The sequence below is a fragment of the Aythya fuligula genome, chromosome 1 (assembly GCF_009819795.1).
Source record: "Aythya fuligula isolate bAytFul2 chromosome 1, bAytFul2.pri, whole genome shotgun sequence".
In the NCBI taxonomy this organism is placed as follows: domain Eukaryota; kingdom Metazoa; phylum Chordata; class Aves; order Anseriformes; family Anatidae; genus Aythya; species Aythya fuligula.
The window spans coordinates 185,446,253-185,465,827 of record NC_045559.1 but is presented as its reverse complement, the minus strand read 5'-3'; the positions used below and the strand labels follow the sequence as shown (position 1 = coordinate 185,465,827).

General features: G+C 46.9%; 1 protein-coding gene across 1 annotated transcript in view; it reads right to left on the bottom strand.

Annotated features, from left to right (window-relative positions):
- Positions 1-8,834: 8,834 nt before the first annotated feature.
- FLT3 (fms related receptor tyrosine kinase 3) overlaps positions 8,835-19,575 on the bottom strand; it is a 33,667-nt gene continuing 22,926 nt past the window's right edge. The window contains 13 exon segments of the mRNA XM_032207203.1: positions 8,835-8,969; positions 9,723-9,828; positions 11,028-11,127; positions 11,210-11,321; positions 11,967-12,089; positions 12,459-12,583; positions 12,953-13,083; positions 13,435-13,588; positions 15,253-15,363; positions 16,366-16,470; positions 16,560-16,692; positions 16,791-16,903; positions 18,687-18,865. Of these exon segments, the coding sequence (XP_032063094.1) occupies positions 8,835-8,969; positions 9,723-9,828; positions 11,028-11,127; positions 11,210-11,321; positions 11,967-12,089; positions 12,459-12,583; positions 12,953-13,083; positions 13,435-13,588; positions 15,253-15,363; positions 16,366-16,470; positions 16,560-16,692; positions 16,791-16,903; positions 18,687-18,865 (1,627 nt within the window).

The window sequence follows — 19,575 nt, the reverse complement described above, 5'->3', positions numbered from 1 at the left end:
TAACGATTGTTTACAAGGCCCTATTAGTAATGGCCCAGACACACCAAAGGCAGGTGACGTGGAGAGGCGCTGGGTATATAGCTACTACCCCTAAAAGACGATTTGCATTTAAAAAGATAAGGAGAGGGCAGCGACCTGATCACAGCTAAATATTCAAGCCTTTATTGTTTAAGAGCTTCCTCCTTCCATTGCAACCTGGTGCACTTTAACCTCCAATCACAGGTTCAAAGGATGAAATCAAGAGACTTGCAAAAGACAGAGAGGGAGATCTAAGGGCGAGGGTGGGAATATGGGAACCGTGTATCGCGGCCGATCTGCGGGCAGCGCTTTAACCAGCTCTTCTTGGGGCTGGGGGGCAAGGAAGGGGCGGAGGAGGAGGGAGTTTTCATTAAAAATCCAACAAGCAATTTTTTTATTTTTTTTTTTCTTTCTCGTGGGTTCTTTTAAGCCACCAAACCCCCACCCCCCCCGCCGCCGCGGCCTGCTGCTCTTTCTAGGGCGCTGCCCACTCGGTCACGGGCGATGGAGGCGAGGTAAGAGGAGACCCCCCCCTCGGAGGGCGCAGCCTCTGTCCCCACGCGTGTGTCCCCGCAGCCTCCAAACCCGGCGCTGTCGGGGCCCCGATGCCTTTGGGGGCTCCTTTCCCCCTCGCCCCCAGACGGCCTCGACGTGAGCCCCGTGCCCTGTGCTCGAGCAGCACCTCCCGCCCCAAAAAGAGCTCCCCAAAGCCGGGCTGCGGGGCACCCACGGGGGTACCGAAGGAAAGGCTTTGCCCGCTCCCATCTCCCTCGGGAAAGCCGGGGAGGCTGGGGGGGCGATGCCCTCGGGGAAAAAGGCGACCTCCCCTCCTGGCACACTCGTATTTTTTATTTTTATTTTTTATTTCCCACCCCGACGCCTTGGGAACCCGCCCCGGAGAGCGGGCGAGCGGCAGCCGGCTTCCCCGAGCCAGCCAGCCCCCTTTGAAGAGGCGCCCCCCCCCCCCCCCGCCCCAACCTCCCCTTTTCTCAGCTCTCCCCCCGCCGCTTTTATGCTTTAACTTTTCACCCTGAGCCGGGACAATGCCAGAAAACGTTTGCATATTTGCATCTTTTCCCATGACACAGCCAGGGAACCTTTCACCCGCCGAGAAAAGCCCCCCCCCGCTTTCCCAGCACGTCGCACCGGCTTTCCCCGACGGCTCTCCCCGGGCTCCCGGGGGTCTCCGGTGGTCGGTGCCCGGGTGTCCCTGTCCCGTCGCACGGCTACCGTGCGGAAAACGAGGTTGCCTCAAGCTCACGGCCGTGGTTGCGAGCCCACAGTCGCGACCCTACAATAACAAGAGCGCAACGCGCGCCAGCAGCCTTCCCCCGAGGTGGGTTCCCTCCCGTTTCCAGCATCGCACCTGGGTGCTGCTGGGGGAACTGGGAGGGGGAGCGGGGCTCGCAGCCCCCATGCCAAGTTGATGATGCCACAAAGGGAGGAAGGAAGCATCCAAACGACAAAAATCCGAAAATACCGTATTAAAACGTACCAAAGCCCAGAAAAACCCTAAATCGGCCGGGCACGGCCAGCTCGGGGTGCCCCCTCCCCGATCCTCCTCTCCTTGGCTTTTTCTGTGCCCCCCTGCCCGCACCGGCTCCGGGGATAGCGACACTCCCCTTTCCCTGTCCCCCTTCGTTTCGGCTGGGGCAGGATTTTTGTCACCCCCCAAAAAAATCGGGGAGAGGGACACCGCCTCCAGCTGCATTTCTCCACGAGGGTTTTCCCTCTTCTGTCCCCGCGGATTTGGGGACACAAAGGCGACAAGGCTTTGCCGGGGTGGGGGTTCCCGAGCCGGCCCTGGCTGCCGCTCCCTCCTTTGCTGCCACCTTTTTGGGACTTTTTCTGCTTCGGCCAAAGCTCCCGGAGCGGAGCGGGTCCCGTTGGGCAGCTCCATCCCCGGACACAGGAGCGCAAGAGAGGCCCTGGTCTCTCCCCCCGTGTTTCATTATTATTATTATTATTATTATTATTATTATTATTATTATTATTATTATTATTATTATTATTATTATTATTATTATTATTATTATTATTATTATTATTATGTTCTTATTTCCCTAGATCCCGAGCAGATAAAAGCCACTCAATACCTCTAAAACCGACAATTGCCAAATCGGAGAGGCCGGTTGGAGGGAAATATCGCCTGGTGTTACTGTGTTTTGGTTTGTTTCTTTATTATTTTTTATTTTATTTTATTACTTTTATTTTATTTTATTTTATTTTATTTTATTTTATTTTATTTTATTTTATTTTATTTTATTTTATTACACTTTATTTCACTTTATTTCATTTCACTTTATTTCACTTTATTTCATTTCACTTTATTTCTTTTCATTTTATTTCTTTTCGCTTTACTTTATTTCTTTTCGTTTTATTTCTTTTCGTTTTACTTTATTTCTTTTAATTTCACGTCTTTTCGTTTTACTTTATTTCTTTTCACTTTATTTTACATTGGTTTTAATTTTTTTCCCCCGAGGGGCTCTTTCTCCCAAGGCTTTGGCCCGGCCAGACGCTGCCGTGCCGGGCTCCCCGCTCTCCACATCGGGCTCCGGGGCTCTGGAGCCGTCTCTGCGGGCTCCCCGCTTTCCTCCTTGAGCCCCAAACCTTCCATCTGGAGCCGAAAAATCACCATTTTCTAGGGCATCTGCCTGCCTCCGGGGGAGCCGGGTCCGAGGGAACCGCCGGTCCCAATGGGGGTGGCGGCTGGTGCCCAGTGCCGGGCACCCCCCGCCCCGAACCGACCCCGTTAAACCCCGGGAAGGGCCTTGCAGGGCTGCGGGTGCACCTTCTTGGTTCGTACTAAGCGTTTTTGTCTGAAAAACTAGTATTTTTCCATCACTTAGGAGAAGCTTGGGGTGGGGAGATCATCCCTCCCCGTGCCCCCCCGTGTTAACGGCGCGGAACCACCGGGAGCTTTGTTTGCAAGGTAAAAAAAAAAAAAAAGAAAAAGAAAAAAAGCAAGAGCAAAGAAAAAAAAAAAGCCCTTTGGTGGCCAAGGAGAGCGAAGGGAAGGAGGAATCGTGTGTTAGTTCGTCCGCCCTGTGGAATTTATGGCTCCCCCTAAGCACAGACATGATAAGGACTCAGAAAACATCTTGGATCTTTTCAAGCCGGCAGCCCCCGAGGCTTTGATGTAGATTACGTTGCAGAATAACCCAATACTTTTATCGTGGGGTTGATACCCGGCTTGTTTAAGCACATGCCTCTCGGAGAGGGCTGGATGCTGAGCGCTTGCTCCCCAGCGGGATCCTTGTTGCTGGGAAGGGAGAGGAGCTGGGGGACGGGGGGAAAGGCACGGCATGGCTCGGCATGGCACGGCACGGCTTGGCATGGCACAGCAAGGCATGGCACGGCATGGCATGGCACGGCACGGCATGGCATGGCACGGCATGGCGTGCCAAGCTGTGCCACCGGCTGTGCCCCCCTGCTGCCCCCTCGGACAGGTGCTGTTGGGGCTGAGCTTGGATGGTCCTGGTTCCCCTCCGGGAGCCTAAAGGAAGCGTGGAGAGAAAACGGGAAAAAAGTCAAATTAAGCACCGGAGGATTCGGTCAGCCATGGGGTGTTTGGGGCTGTCCCCAGGCTCCACGCTGAGATGTCACCCTGGGCACAGTGGCCAGGGCTCTGACCACAGTGTGCACCCAATGGTACGGCCCCAACAGGCAGGAGCATGAGGCCAAGCAGCTATCACTGGCAGCCCTATAACCCCAGGGGTCACTCCCGTACCCTCCCAGCCCCTCACGGAGGCTGATGTCTCCCCCCATGCTCCTTGGGCAGCACGGTGTCCCCCAGCCGCAGCCTTCGGCCTTGCACCGTGCATGATGTGGCCGCAGATGTTGGTGCTGAGTCCCTCCCCAAGGACACCACCACACTGCAGCTGCAAGCCCCTGGGCTGTCCCCCCCTTCACCTTGGGGCAATAGAAAGCCTGAGGTCCTTGCTGTCCTCCTAACTCATGGGGGTGTTCAAGGAGAGGTTGGACGTGGTGCTTGGGGACATGGTTTAGTGGGTGATAGGTGGTAGGGGATGGTTGGGCCAGGTGTTCTTGGAGGTCTTGTCCAACCCTAATGATTCTGTGATCCTATTTCCTGTTTCTCCTGCCTTTGAAACGTAACCCTGGAAGGGAGGTGATGCATGTGGCCGTGTCTCCCCACATGTCCTACCCATTTACTCCCCCTACCCAAGGCCCTGTATGGCCAGAAGCTCCATGGTGGCTGCCCCACAGCTCCCTCGGCCCCGTGTTTCTCTTCGAGCCCAATCCAGCAAACCTGTTCAGTCAGCAGAGGCACGGGGTTTGTTGTTTGCGGGGTCGAAGGTTTCGAAGGCGTTAACTGCACGCCTCCTTGCAGGCCCCTGGCCTTTTGTGGGTAATATTTCGTGTTGGGCGTTGTGAGAGTGAGGGGACGCAGGTGCCCAGCTCACTTATGGCCACGCTGCTTCCCAAACAGCCCCTTGGGGTATTTGGGATATTTTAGCAGGTTTTCCTGCTTCCTCCCTGCCGCCTGTTCCTGAAAGCAGCGCTGGAGCTGTAAAGAAGGGAGGAGGCCTCTCGTCTTCCAGGGACAAACCCAGGCCCTCCAAACCAAACAAAACCCCCGGTCCTATTGGCTCTGAGGAGGAGCTGCTGTCTGCCCGCCACCTCCTCCTGGTTGCTCCCAGCTGTCGCCTCCCGGTGCCAGCCCGGTGTCACCCCCTGCTCCTGGGCTGGAAAAGCCCCAGGGGTGAGGGCAGGGCCCTGCTGCCAGCCTTGCCTCACACTGCCCTCCTCCGGCTGCTCACCGGTCTCTCTGGTGCAGAGACCCCAAAGGATCTCCCAAAGGCTGTCCTTGTTGGCCTCCTGCAGGCCCTCAGTTCTCCAGGGGGAGCTGGGTGGAAGCCAGAGATGGGCATCTCCTTCCTGGGATCTCAGGACAGGGCTGTCACAGCACTGGTGAAACCCTTGGGTTGTGATTAGATGAGACTTCCAGGCTTGCTTCAGAAGATTAGTCTGGGGAAGACGAGGATCAGGAGAGACCTCATTGCTCTCTGCAGCCACCTGAAAGGAAGCTGTGGGGAGCTGGGGTCAGCCTCTTCTCACAGGTAACCAGTGATAGGACCAGAGGGAATGGCCTCAAGCTGTGCCAGGGGAGGTTCAGGTTGGCAATGAGGAGACATTTCTGCTCAGAAAGAGCAGTCAGGCACTGGGACGGGTTGCCCAGGGAGGTGGTGGAGTCACCGTCCCTGGGGGTGTTCAAGGAAAGGTTGGATGTGGTGCTTAGGGACACAGTTTAGTGGGTGACAGCGGTGGTAGGGGATGGTTGGATCAGATGATCTTGGAGGGCTTGTCCAACCTTGATGATTCTATGAAATAGATAAAGGACAGGGCATGGTGCACACACCACAGCTCCTCAACATCTCTCCTTGTCCACGACCTGATCCATAGCCAAGACCCCTGGGTTCCCCCAGTCCTGCCAGGAGTGTTGCTCCTCTACCTAAATATCAGTTGTCCAGCACAGCCCCTTAAATCTGAATCCCTGAGCCAAGCAGCCCCTTTTTTGTCTCGTCTACATGAAGCATCTCCAGAAGCATGAATTGGACCAGGTCTTCAAAGGACCCCCAGACCAGTGTCAGGATGCTCACCCAGGGAGCTGAGCTCCTCTGCCACCTCTTTCTGAGATGAACTCCTCCTGGGTGGATCTTTTTGTGCCAGCTTTTTAAAAGCTGTTTTACTTCACCTGGCCTAATTAATTAGCCACCTGGGGACGGGGAAGGAGGCAGTGATACACTGGCACAGCAGCGCTTCCAGCTGGGAGGAGGAAACCCTGTGCCACTGAGCACCTGGTCTGGTTTGGTGGCTGTGAGAAGATGGCTGAGGTCTGGCATGTGTGGGGATGCCCTAACCCAGTCATCTCCAGTCTGCTTTGATTTCTGCACTCCCAAAATGTTTCCCAGCAGAAGTACACCCTCATCAAAGATGGCATAACTGCAAAATGGCTCTGTGGCAAATCCAACCTTGGATTCCTTCATCACTTGTCACAGATCCCCCCATGAACCAGTTTTCTTAACACAAGCCCCTGCCGTCCTGCACAACTCCTGATCTTCCATTCCGATGTATTACATGATTTTACTCCCAGCCTCTACCAGAAAGCTCATTCCAGGTATCCCAAACCTGGTGGTTACACCTGTGTTGGAAGACCATATCCAGATCTAGAAACAGAAGAAGGGCTGCATTTATTATTATTATTATTATTATTATTATTATTATTATTATTTATTATTATTATTATTATTATTATTATTATTATTATTATTATTATTATTATTATTATTATTATTATTATTATGTGAGTACTTTCTGTGATGCAGGGCCTTTTCTTTTCTTTTCTTTTCTTTTCTTTTCTTTTCTTTTCTTTTCTTTTCTTTTCTTTTCTTTTCTTTTCTTTTCTTTTCTTTTCTTTTCTTTTCTTTTCTTTTCTTTTCTTTTCTTTTCTTTTCGTGGGGGGTGGGGAGGCAGAACACAGCTGGAGGGAGTTGCCCGGTCGGCTCCCATCCCATCCCATCCCATCCCATCCCATCCCATCCCATCCCATCCCATCCCATCCCATCCCATCCCATCCCATCCGCCTCCCTGAGCCGTGTCCCCTCTCAGCGCGGTGCCGGAGCTCCCCCTAGTGCCTCTTCTCCTTGTCGCGGTGGTTGTAGAAGCTTTGTCAGCCTTTGCCTGCCTTAAAGCATCTGGCTTGGGGTAATGGCACCGCAGTTGGAGGCTTGCACACACCTCATGAGTGCACTAACACCTTGCTGAGTTGTGTTGGACGCATCCTGGAAAGGAGACGTGCTCCAAAAAGATAGTATTTGCCACTGAATTCCTCCTGAAGCTTTATTCCATCCCTGCCTGCCCTGCAGAGAAGCAGACACGACCCTCCGTGTGTCCACCCCTTACAGGAGGGTTTTTCTCCTCATCGTGCTTCCTCACAGGGTGCAGTGTTGTCTGAGCTGCTTTTCCACACGTGCATCACGAGCAGTTTGTGTTAGCTCTGCGCTTCTCCACTTGCCTTTATACCCCTGTGCCTCAGCTCAGTAGTGAGTACAATGAGACCTCTGTCCACTCCTTTTTGAATCCTGTGGAAAAACATTGGATGCAAGTCCCTGGCTTGTTTTAAAGGACATGGGCTTCCCATCTGCTCCTCATCTTGGCTAATGAGCCTGGTTCACATCTGCTCAGGCTCCAGGGCCAGCTGAGCGTGGATGCAACCAGCTCAGCCCTTGCTCCTCCAGCTCTGACAGCTCCTGCCTGCACGAGGTGCTCGATGCTCACCGTGTAGGCTGTGTGTGAGCAGTGCCAAGCCATCACATCTCTTTGCTGAACACTTTGAAATTGTGTTACATGAGCGTGTTAAAAGCCATCTATATTTTCCAGAACATACAAAATTAAAGTTTTATTTCTGTCTTCATACTTCCAAACTATTCTCTGGCAGTCTGATTAAAATTATTGATGTTTCTTTGCTAATTCCAAAATGTTAGCCAAAATATACAATTTGTAATTGCTGTAATAAAACATTAATTATTTTCAGACAATGTTAGTAAAGAACAGCTTGATTTATGAGATAGCACGTTCCATCCAAACACGTTGATTTACAACACTTGCCACTGGAAATCCTAATTGCAGATAGCATTTTGTAAAATGTAACAGAAGAAAATATTACCCAGTATCTCCTCATCTTGATTTACTGGGCTGTAGATAAATGTATCCCATTAGTCCTTATGTAAGGCATGTTTACAAATCCCAAAACCTCACCATGAAAATAGTGTCTCTTTTCATCTGTATTAAAAAAACATCAAGTCTCTGGTTATTGTCCTGGGAGTCTGAGAGAAAGTTAAAGAGATGCACGCTCATTTAATTGCAGAGGGGTTTATACAGACAGGAAGGCTTCTGGGAATTGGCAGTGATGATATTATGCTCCTAAATTGCTTCAGAGGATAATTTATGCAGAATTAATAATTTTTATTTGATATTAAAATACACAAAGCTCAGAGAATGGGATTAGCCATAACTCAGTGGAAGTGAAATTTGCAGCTGGAGCCAGTCATCTGGATTTTCTAGAGCAGGGAGAAGGGAGGTCATCTCCTGCCCTCTCCTGTCTGTTTTGGATGCTTATTTTAGGTAGAAGGAATCACTATCTCTAAGTGCTTATTTCTCATCAGCAAGCACAGAGCTGGATGTTTGGAGCCCACATTAATGCCTAAAGCTTAATGAACTCACCTGAACTGTATTTGGGAACTTTATAGCGATTGAGATATTCAGGATGAGGCACTTGTACATGTTCAGATATACAGTTCCTTGTAAACTAAGGCTGATATTTTAAAATTCAGGCATCTAAAGTTGGCTATTTTGGTGGCCTTTTTTCCAACACTCACTGGCCTCTGGAGATCAAGATGCGTGTAGCACTTCTGGAAATCACACCAGATCTCTTTAGATCGTAGTCCATGCTTGTAAACATTAACTAAAAACCATGGATTTCCTTGTGTTTGCTTGCAGTATGGCAAGAACGGTCTGAATTCTGATGCACTGATTAGACACTGTACACATAGCCAGGAAAAAGGATATCCAGTTGTAGAAAACCAGCAAAAAGACAACTGCTCCAGTCTAGGGACAGATGCATTTGCTGAATTCAGAGAAAACAATTGTGTCTTCTCCTCAAAGTAGCATAAATATGGAGTATCCCATAGGAACTGTGAATAGAGCAGCAGTCAGTAACATCTTCTTTTTCTAGTGGTGATGTAAAGCATTTATGCTACATGGAGTTTAGGAAAATACTGAGATCTAGACCCAGGTTATTTTTTAACTTGAGAGTCTTCATGCTGGAGCAGAGCTGAGGACTGAAAAGATTCCTCATCCTTGCTTACATGTGGCTTAGTTTTGGCGTTGGATTTGTGCGTAGAAACGTTTCTTTTCATGTTCTGGTAAACCTAGCAATCGAGAAGAGGAAACAAATGATAACTTCTGTTATGATTTACTGTACTTGGAGAACAGATTTTCTCCTGATGATGCAGGTACTGGGTGACACATCCCTGTACACCATGGGGAGAGCCACGCTCAGGTCTGCTACTTCCCACTGACTCCAAAGGGAGTCCAGACAACTGCCTAAGGGAGTTGGTTCTTCTCTGGCCAAAAAGAGCTGGGCTGAAGAAGGGCACTGGGCTGCAAAGGACTTTTTTCCTGCTATAGAGCTTTGGAGTTGCTCATTGCAGCCCTTGGTGTTACGTTTGGCAGTAAGGGTGGGCATGCAAATGTGTCATGCGTGTCTGTTGTGGGTGAGAGAAGGAAAAGGGACCTCTCCATCTGGCACCTTCTGCCAGGCTAGCAGCATGCAGAGAGGTTCAGGGCTGCAATGGCAAATCTCACCCACAGCCCCCCACATCCCAAAAGGCTGGTAAGAACTCTGGATATGGGGAAATAGTGTGTCAAGCTCAGAGTGGATATCCAGGTAGGAATCAGTAGTTTTGCTGCACTGGTTTCTGCACAGGGGAAATGAATTTCTGTAACGCGGGCTGAGTAAGTAAATTCCCTGGGGAATAGCTCCCGAGCACAGGGGCACATGAGAATAGAAACCATAAGACTGTTTCAGACCATTATGGTCTGTGGGGCTCAAAAAAAAAAAAAAATCAATCAAACAAACAAAAACCCTATAAACATGTTTTCTTCTTTCTGTGCTTACTTACTGCTCCCTCTGCCTCAGCCAGCTGACAGGAAAGAGAGGAAACAAGCCTGGAAAAAGAAGGTCTTCTTCTGGTGTCCAGTGCCCAACAGGACTGCATCACACAGTAGCTGCAGAGCAAGGAGATGACACAGACAATATATGAGCTTTTGGAGCTATGAGCTAAGGGACTACATGGAAATGCTGCAGTTGCATGGGAATCACAGGGCACCAACATGATTTTGTGAAAAGAGGTTGGATTTGAGCATGGTCACATCAGAGAAAAACATACAGAGAGATGGGGAACAGGGGAGAAATTAAAAACACAGCTTTACTGGAGTCCTTAGCAAAATCCTCCTCACAGGACTGGGGCCCTGGCTGACGTGCTGGCATGCTAAGCTTATTTTCCAGCTTCCACACAGAAAATGGTAGGAGGACAACTCCTCTCTGACTCTGGGGACGAATCTGCTACTCTGTAGGACTGAAGACAGTTTTTCCAGTGAGTCTTTTTATGGATTTTTGTGTCTTTCTGAATTTTAAAGACCACTTTAAAGATTTTGCAGCTTCAACAGGGACTAGTACACTGTGTATCTGCTAAAGTCTCTTGCAAATAGCTTTCTTGGTATTTATGAATCCCACAGCAACCTTTATGGCTGAATCTGTCAGATTCACCTGTACCTTTAATGCCATTATTGTCTCTACATGGAGAGGATGAGAAAGGTACCTAGCAAGGTCTCAGAGCTCCCTGCCACCTTCTCCTCCTCTTGTCCCCTGGGGGCTGCCTGCAGGCAGCCAGAGTCTTTCCAGGCACAGAGGCACTGGCTGAAAAACATGAGGTGAGAGCACAGGAACAGCAGCTCCCGCTAGCTCTTCCCTAGCAGGGTTTTTCTCTAAGAGGTCCTTTGGCTTCCTGGAACAGAGTCAAATATGCTAATGTTTTATTAAAATAATAATAAAAAATATTACCAAAGATTTAGCCAATATCCAAATGAATACAGTAGAACTTTTCTTTTGCAAAAAGGAAAAAAAAGAAAGAGAGAAAAGAAACCCACTCTGATCTGAGAAGAGGAAGTTAACTGGGTAAGGAAGGCACAGCTCAACACAGATCATAAATTTGTCCTTTCAAACACACATAACCTCTAGCATTGATCACTTCTGCTTTAGGACAAAACTTGCATGATCAAGAAACCTTTTACAGGGTTAGAGAAAGATCTCACCTTTTGCAACTTTTCTGAACAGGGTGCAGTGTGCAATGAATTAAAGGTCATACAGATGGTGACCTAATAAGTATAAATCCCCATGCTGTGCATCACTCATAAAGGACACTTACACATCTTTTGTAGCATAATACGGTCGGTCCATTTTAAATCCATTTTGGATTAATTTGTAGAAGTTGGCATCAACCTGAATGCCAGGGTAGGGATTTACACCTGGGAACACAATGGAGAATACATGTTGACTCAGAAGCCACCAGAGAAAAGCAGTGCCCTTCCATCACATGACAGAACATACCCAAAGAGAATATTTCCCACAGTAATATTCCATAAGACCAGACGTCACTCTTCATTGTGTACGTCCCCTTGAATAAGCTTTCAGGAGCCATCCATTTAACTGGTAAGCGAGCCTGTACAGACAGGGGGAAAGGAGGCCAGGTCATGCCATGACACGGGTTTTCTAGATGACTTGCTGCAGCTCTCAATTCTCAGCCAGAATCAATTCATGTCTGCTAGGTGAAAAGCTCGACTTCTCCCAGTAATCTCTTTATATCTACTTTATAGACAGGAATAGGCACTTCCAATGAGCCACTTCATCTCACCTGTTTTAGATGACTGCTGAAGGTACTGCACTCTGCCCTGGAAAAGCCTTTTTTTTTTTCCCTGGCTGCCACAATGAGTAGCTCAGATGGAGATGTCCACCCTGTACTTCTTCATTTACCCACGGGACCTGGTGTACCTCACACATATGCTGTTGTCCCTGTGCTATTATTGTCCGTGACAATGAACAGTTCCCTCCACTTCCCACCAACAGGTTTCAGTAAGCTTGTGAAAGGACATGGGTGTCATTTCCTTTATAGTACTATCACTACCTTGATTTGGCTAATTATAAGCTGAGAATCTGCATTTGCCAAGGGCAGAAAAAGTGAGATTTCTGCACTGCCTATACAGTTATTTATAATGCTAGCAGGGAATTTGAAAAATAAAATCTTTTCTTTCTTGGTTCACTATCATTTCTCAAAGATACAAAAAATAGAGAGCACTCAGGAACTTACGTTGCCCCGGACAATGTAGTTGGAGTCATTCACGACATCTCTGGCAAGGCCAAAGTCACATATTTTCACTACTTTTCCATGGGTCACTAGTATATTCCGGGCAGCGAGGTCTCTGTGGATGCACTTAGAGGGACAGGATGGGTTAACACTCTGCAGCACTTGGTAGCAGAGGGAAAGAATTCACACAGGGCTCTGTGAATTGCTGCCTCCTTCCTCTCCAACCGTTTGGAGGATGAGCAAGCTGGGCAGTCCCCGGTTGCTCATGGTCATGGCCAGGGCCAGGGTCAGAGCAGGCAGAAGTGCGCTGTGCAGCCACTGCTTCTTACTCGGGGACATGCCTGAAAGTGCAGTCCAGTCTTTGCCATAAAACTGGGGAAGGAGGTATAATTCGAGCCTGCCACTGTGTGGCTCTGTTTCTCAGTCTGCCTTTACACAGACAGACCAATTTTTGCTCTCTTTTCTATCTAAACAATTAGCTAGCCTTCACCATACCGATTTGGACTCCAGAAACTCCATTCCTTTGGCAACTTGGTAAGAGAAGCAAAGGAGGTCTTCGAAAGTGAGCACATTAAAATCCTCTTCTTCATCCATCTGCCTGCTTATATGCTTAATATCATCTGTAAAAAACAACCAGGAGTGTGAATTTTCCATGGGCTTCATCACTCTCTGATTAATTCTATTGACTGCAGTAAGGATTTTTCTGTCTCCTACTGAGAACATCACGAAGAACATCCATTTTTTGTATCCTTTGCTCAGACACAAAGGAAAAGGTATTTCATACTCAAATACCACGTATAGTATGAACAGAAGCATAAGTCTGAGGTCTTAAATATTATTGAATTCTTCTCCAGCAAAATTTCTGCTAGGAGGAAAGAGAGACATGCAACAGAAAGGGTCCTGCTGTGTCACTGAATTTGGCTAGCTGGATCAATAAATACAATAATAACAGTTAGAATTGATAGAGATAACACCAGTTAATCTTTTACCTTCCTCAGAAAATGGCACAATCCCATTTGGTCCAGGTGTCATATTTATGTTTTGGCTTGTTTGTGCAATTTCAAATTCGTCCTCTCTGCACAGACTCATGTTCACACCATACTTCAGGTGGGTTCTCATCCTGGAGGGGACGACACATTTTCAAAGGTTACACACAGTGGAGAACATAATCTGCTAAATGCAAACTGTTTTACATAGAAAAAATAGGATCAGTTGTTGATATTAAAAATCTGTGCATAGGCATGGGTCGTCTCAAAACTGGAAACTGAAACAAGAGATTTCTCATCTTTTGCAGTACAGTGAAAAGCAAACATAACAAGAATCAAATCTCAGTTCCTCCCAAGGCCTTGTTTGTTAAAGTATGCAGATTCTCAAGAATTTGTTAATTATACCTGCTTACAGCACAACTGAGAATGCATCTTTAAAGAGACAGGAGTTTTACAAAGTATTAAATTGTTTCTGAATGTCTTACCTGGAATTTTGGTCCAAATGGAAGTTGTGGTAAAAGCTGAAGTTGTGCTGTTTAAATATATCTGTCAGTGTCCAGTAAAATTTTTCTCTTTTGCTCCTTAAGTAGTTCAGAAGGTCACCATAGCAACAGTATTCAAATATCAAGTAGATTGGCCCTGAAATATTTGGAAATGTAAATGCCTCTGCTATCCACAGCAGTTTTCTCACTGAAACCTTAAGGATGTCCCATCTTCTCCCAGGATAAATCTATATAAGACTCCCCAAGTGTTTCCCCTTCCCAGGCAGATCAACTGTATCTGTAGGTAGGCTGGTGGAAAGCCCCTTTGGATAATGTACGTAGCTGAATTTCCTGGTGGTGCATCTCCCAGTGAGAATGGCAAATCCCTGCAAAGGCATGGGGACCTTTCCCTACAACAAAGGCACTGACTGGGTTGGGGAGCACAAGCTATAAAGATGCAACATACTGTCTAAATGGCTCAAGCAAATGTGACTCTCTACTCCTTGTCTTGATAGCATGAATTGATTTATGGCCTTTCATTTATCTGCAAAGAAAGGAAAAACACCTTAAATCTCTGTCCCAGGCAGGCCTAGAGTAAAGCCATAGGAAGGTTGCTGGAGGAGGTTGAACATCCCATGGATTGCTTGGAGTGGTCACCCCACTCTCCTGCAGTCTTACACTGGCATCACCATTTCTGGTGCAGAAAGACCAACTATGAACTTGTGGACTTTTCTACCAGGACTTTCTGTCAAGCAAGGGAGGCCACACAAACAAAAAAACACTACAGTATCACTCAGGGGAAGACTGCAAAAGTCTGGGGAGCCTGGTAAAGGCTTCCAAAAGCTGCATTTGTACGCTGCTGCAATTTTTCCTTCCCCTGTCCTGCCAGATGAAGCAGGTCTTCCCTGCAGCTCTCCTGTCTGCACTGCCACATCTTGCAGAGCACTCCTGAAGACAGTGTCTGCCACTGCCTGGAAATCTGCTGTAGAGCTTCAAATCAACTAAAGCCATTGGCAGTGATCTATTTGTCTGCTTTCTTCATATGTCTCGAATGCCTTTGCATGACTGTGTTGCCATTGATGTGAACTGGGGTAAAAAGGGTTAACTGTTATCTCTGATCCTTTCAACTTACTACATATCTGTGGTAGAAAATCCATCGGTATTTTTCACGGGCAGGTGTTACAATTAATTATATGAGCAAACACTGGGTAAAATCCTGCCCTTTCCCTGAGGTGATTTGGTCCTCGGCCCTTTTTCACCCACTCCTGTTGACCACTGAACTGGCCAGAGTGGGACTTCTTGGGACAGCAATATCCTCAGTAATAGTCACACAATAATTAATTAGTGATAAAGTCTTGCTACTTAGTCCATCTTTGCTTAGTTCTTTCCATCTTCAGTTTATTTTTACAGTAAGTCCCTCACAACAGACACGTTTTTCCTTTTCTCTGAATAAACTGGCCCATATTGGTGCCATCACTGCTGTTACAAGAAAACCTCTTCTATAGAAGGGCTATTGTATCACTTCATGAAAGTACAGTTAGAAAGAACTCATTTCTGTACACATGCAAGCCCTTAACTTTGCTTTCAGTTCATCTTTATTTTATTTTGGGGCCACACAGAGTAGAAAATTTGGTTGGGGAAGGGAAAACAAAGTCAGGACTCAGGGGCAAGGAGGGAAAGAGCAGCCTGAGGAATAATAGGCAGCTAATTATGGCTTGATGATTTACCACTGCTACCAATGATCAATTTTTAATATTTCTGTTCAGGAGTCCTTGTTAGGCTGCTTGTTATAATTGGTGCCTTTCCACAAGTGCAAGTTACCTGACACAGTGCAAGCTCCTAGTAGGTTCACAATATTTTCATGGCTTCCAATGTGAGTCATCATTTTCAGCTCAGACATCAGAGCATCTTTTTCTGAAGTGTCAGACTTTTCTGAAAAAGTACACACATTTGGAAACCTCATCAAAACAACACGAAATGGTTGTGATGCTTTGTCGCATTCAAATCTTCATTTCAAATGACTGATGGCACATTTGGGAACATTCTGAAAAAATGTATGATGTAGCTAAGCAGGCCATCCTGTGCTTCAATACTAGCCTTTGGCTTGCTTTTCAGCAAGCATTCACCCCTTGTGGTGTCAGTGAATTGGAGACACGAACCAAAACGATCCAGATGGACTTCCATAAAGAAAACTGCCAAGCAGCAGACCAAGGAAGTACAAAGCTGATGCACGTGAGCAAACAGGGGATGATGAGCTGGGAGGAAGGGTCTGTGCAGGCACGCAGGTGAGCAGGGTGCAGCTGCTGACGTGGAGCTCCAGCCCTCCTGCTCTGCTTGCTGCCGGGGAGGCTCACGTCTGGACACTGCTCTTCTGGGAGGTGAAGGCAGCTGGGAGAGAAGCCAGAGCGAAGCAGCAAGGAGGATTAGAGCTTTATGAAGCCTGACCCATAAGGAAGGACAGAAGGAAATTGTTTTGTGCCACCCTTCAAGAGCAGGAAGATGTGCTGGAAGCTTCACAAACAAGCTAGCTCAGACACTGGAGGCAAGGAGTGTGCAACAACTCAGCAGTGCTACAAGAGAAACGGACCTCACACCCAAATTTCCAGAGTCACCAATGTAACTGGCAGGCTAAATTATGCTATGAATTTGCATTCATCATCTTTGGAGCAGAGCAGCTCCATCCTTCCCCACACAACACCGATCTTCTCTGGCACTTAGGACAAAATGCAGCACTCTGCAGGAAGAAGGCACTTCAGCAATAACTTTCAAAACCAAAACATGATTTGGAAAGTATTATGAAAGTGTTTTGGAACTAAGTATCTGTGAGGTCTAACTACTAAAAGTCTGCATTTAAAGGGATTTCTGTCACTTTTTCTGCTTTGGGGTCACTACAATATATCACTGCTTACAAAAAGCTCCCAGAGGTTGTCGTACCTTTTAGCATTTTGACTGCAACCTGGACTGAGTCTCCTGCCTTGCTAATTCCATAAGCTGTTGCATTCACCACTTTCCCAAAAGCCCCAGATCCAAGCACCTGTCCTGCAAGACATAATATGCCAATATTATTTGTGGCCAGTACAGCACAGGCTGCTGCTCCAGTGTTGTGGTTTGCCTTGTGGACTGCTCACCAAATTCCAAATTTTCCCTGGGAAATTCCCATTTGAGATCGTATTCAAATTCACGGAAGTCAATGTAGGTATACTCGTTATCCAATGATCCAATCATCTGTATCATTTGCAACTGGCCTTCATATCTAAATTGCTTTGGAAGAAGAAAAGAAGTGGAAAAAGGCTTAGAGGAGAAGAAAAAGGCTGGTATGAACAAAAGAAGAAGGGACAGGTGCTTATGTTTGCTTTTACCTTTTTGTATTTATGACAAATGAGTAGAGACAAAAAAAAGATCAATAGGAAGATAAATCCAGCAAAGACATAGAATGCAGTGTTGTCCGGTGGGGAAGAAACTGCTCCTGCAACTTTAAAAGAGACATGTTACTACCCACTGAATTAGAGCTTGGGCTTATAGATGAAGGTACAGGGAGAGTTGGTGGCAGCTTTGTTGATGTTGCAATTTGGAGCTGTTTCACATCTTAGCCTCCTCTGCGTGGGGTGTGCAATGGGAGGTTCAGTGCTGGGTAATTTTGACAGCTGTTTTCATTAAAAAAAAAAAAAAAAGTTACACGAATTAATAAATCTCAGCGCACTGAGGTGTTGGCATCTTCAATTGATTGGACTTGGTGAGCATAAACAGGAGTAATCAATTCCTCTTCTGATCTTTCCTCCTCTCTCCCTGCATCTTCCCCCAAGCAATGTAGTTAGACACCAAAGCACCAGAATCAGTGGATGGACTGCACAAAACCTGCTACAGGAATTGTTCTGCTGTGCAACAAGGAACTTCTTACACAGCCAAGGCCAATCAATAAAGTGCTTCTGGTTGAGGAAATGCTACATGAGGTGTGTCCTCATATTCTGATAATTTCTAAGAGCAAAAGAGTTATGTTTACTTTTTACTGCAATTTCAACATAAATGCTCAAACTCTATTAGCAATCACAGCTTTTGTCAGCTGTAGTCAAGAGCAGCAAACAGCTTGTTTGTCCGTGATGAAGGAAATCACAGAATCACAGAATTGTAGGGGTTGGAAGGGACCTCCAGAGATCATTGGGACCAACCCCCCTGCCAAAACAGGTTCCCTAGAGCAGGCTGCCCAGGTAGGTGTCCAGACAGGCCTTGAATATCTCCAGAGAAGGAGACTCCACAACCTCCCTGGGCAGGCTGTCCCAGTGATCCGTCACCCTCACCGAGAAGAAATTCTTTTGCATGTTGGTGCGGAACTTCCTGGGCTCCATCTTGTGAACACTGTCCCTTGTCCTGTCCCCACAAACCACTGAAGAGAGGTTGGCCAAATCCCTCTGTCTCCCACACTTAAGGCATTTGTAAATGTTAATAAGATCCCCTTTCAGTCTTCTCTTCTCAAGGCTGAACAGACCCAGGTCTCTCAGTCATTCTTCACAGGGCAGATACTCCAGGTCCCATATCATCTTTGTTGCCCTCCATTGGACTCTTTCCAGGAGAAAGCTTCATACTACAAGTAACTGGGTACTTCAAAACACTTCCCAGGAACCACAGCATGCTTCCTGGGATGGAAATATTTTGCCCTATGGGATGTATATGGAGTACCAAATATTAAGTGCATTGGTAAATACCCACAGCAAATTTCTTGCTTGACAAGGAAAATCTTCCTCATGGCCCCTACAAGAAGAGAGACCACACAGCAGTTCCCAGACCAGGGATCTGTCCCTTGTGTGGGTCTGATAGCAAAGAGAGCTCCTGTGAGCACTGCTGACAGCTCTGCAGTGACCTCTGTAGCCAATACCTGCCACCAGCTACCAGAGCTGCTTCAGTTCTTCCCCAAACTGATGCTTCCAGGTTCCAGGTGGGGATTATGAAGAGGAAATAGAAAATCAGACCCTGTATTGCCATAGCTCCATCCTACACCATTTTTGTGACATTTTTGCCCATTTTAGTGAAGGAAGCCCCTGCTTTGGAACTAGGGAAGAGACACGTGTCCCCTATCCACTCAATGCTCCCCAGACTGCATGCACACAGTGCTTGTGTTTTACCTGTAGTGCCATTGCATGGCCAGTCATTTAGATAAATAAATAAATAAATAAATAAATAAATAAATAAAGCCACTAATTCTACCATGCCAGCTTTAATTAAGCTGAGAAAACCTGTAATAAAACGCTGATTAATGGTACCTGACAGGTTAATGAAGCTCTTTTCGCAGGCTGAGCCGACTGAATTGCTTGCACAGCACTCAACAGAGAAGGTTGTTGCTGTCTCCTTCACATCTAAAATACTGCTTGAAATCCATGACCCAAGGGATCTCCTCTCTGGCAAGAAGCTCTGGATCCCCTCAGTGATTTTTTCCGTGCAGCTGGAAAACAAAGGAGACCAATTCTGATCTTTGGCTCACATTGGCATTTCCCAGGGGAGAAGGTGAGATGTTTCAAAACAGGCCTTACATCTGTGTTGGAAGGGAGGAAGCAAAAGATAGACGAGTTGTTTTTTTTTATTTGTCACTGTTAGGGAGAGGCTTCAGAGTAGCTGCCAGTGTCATATACAGACATGGCAGGGCAGGCAGGGGATGAAATAGGCTCTCTACCTCCCACCCCAAGCTCACTCTCACTTTCTACCAGTGTCCAGCCCCCTACTGCAACCATTTCCACTGCTTTTACCTTTACCTCATCATTTCAGTCACTGAGCAGCTTCAAATGAGCTGCTACTAAAACAATAAATACAGCACAAACCCAGAGTAAAAGTTCTGACTCCTTCCATTGCAGGGATGTGATTTCAGCCATAAAGTTTCTCTCACTTAAGGCCTAAGATGGAAAACATCCACCCTACATGAGTGGCTTATTTCAGACCTCATATGTAGAAATACAGAATGTTGTACACTAGGGAAAGGAAGCCCACACAGAGATAATTTTGACTTTTTGCTTTTCTATCTTTCATCAACTTACTGCTTAAGTTACTGTCCACATAAATAAATTAGTAGGTGAGTAAATAAATTAAAATTCATTCAGCACTGCACATAGCATTAGCTTGTACGTGTGGAAGTTTCCAGCAAAGAAATAATCACAGCAT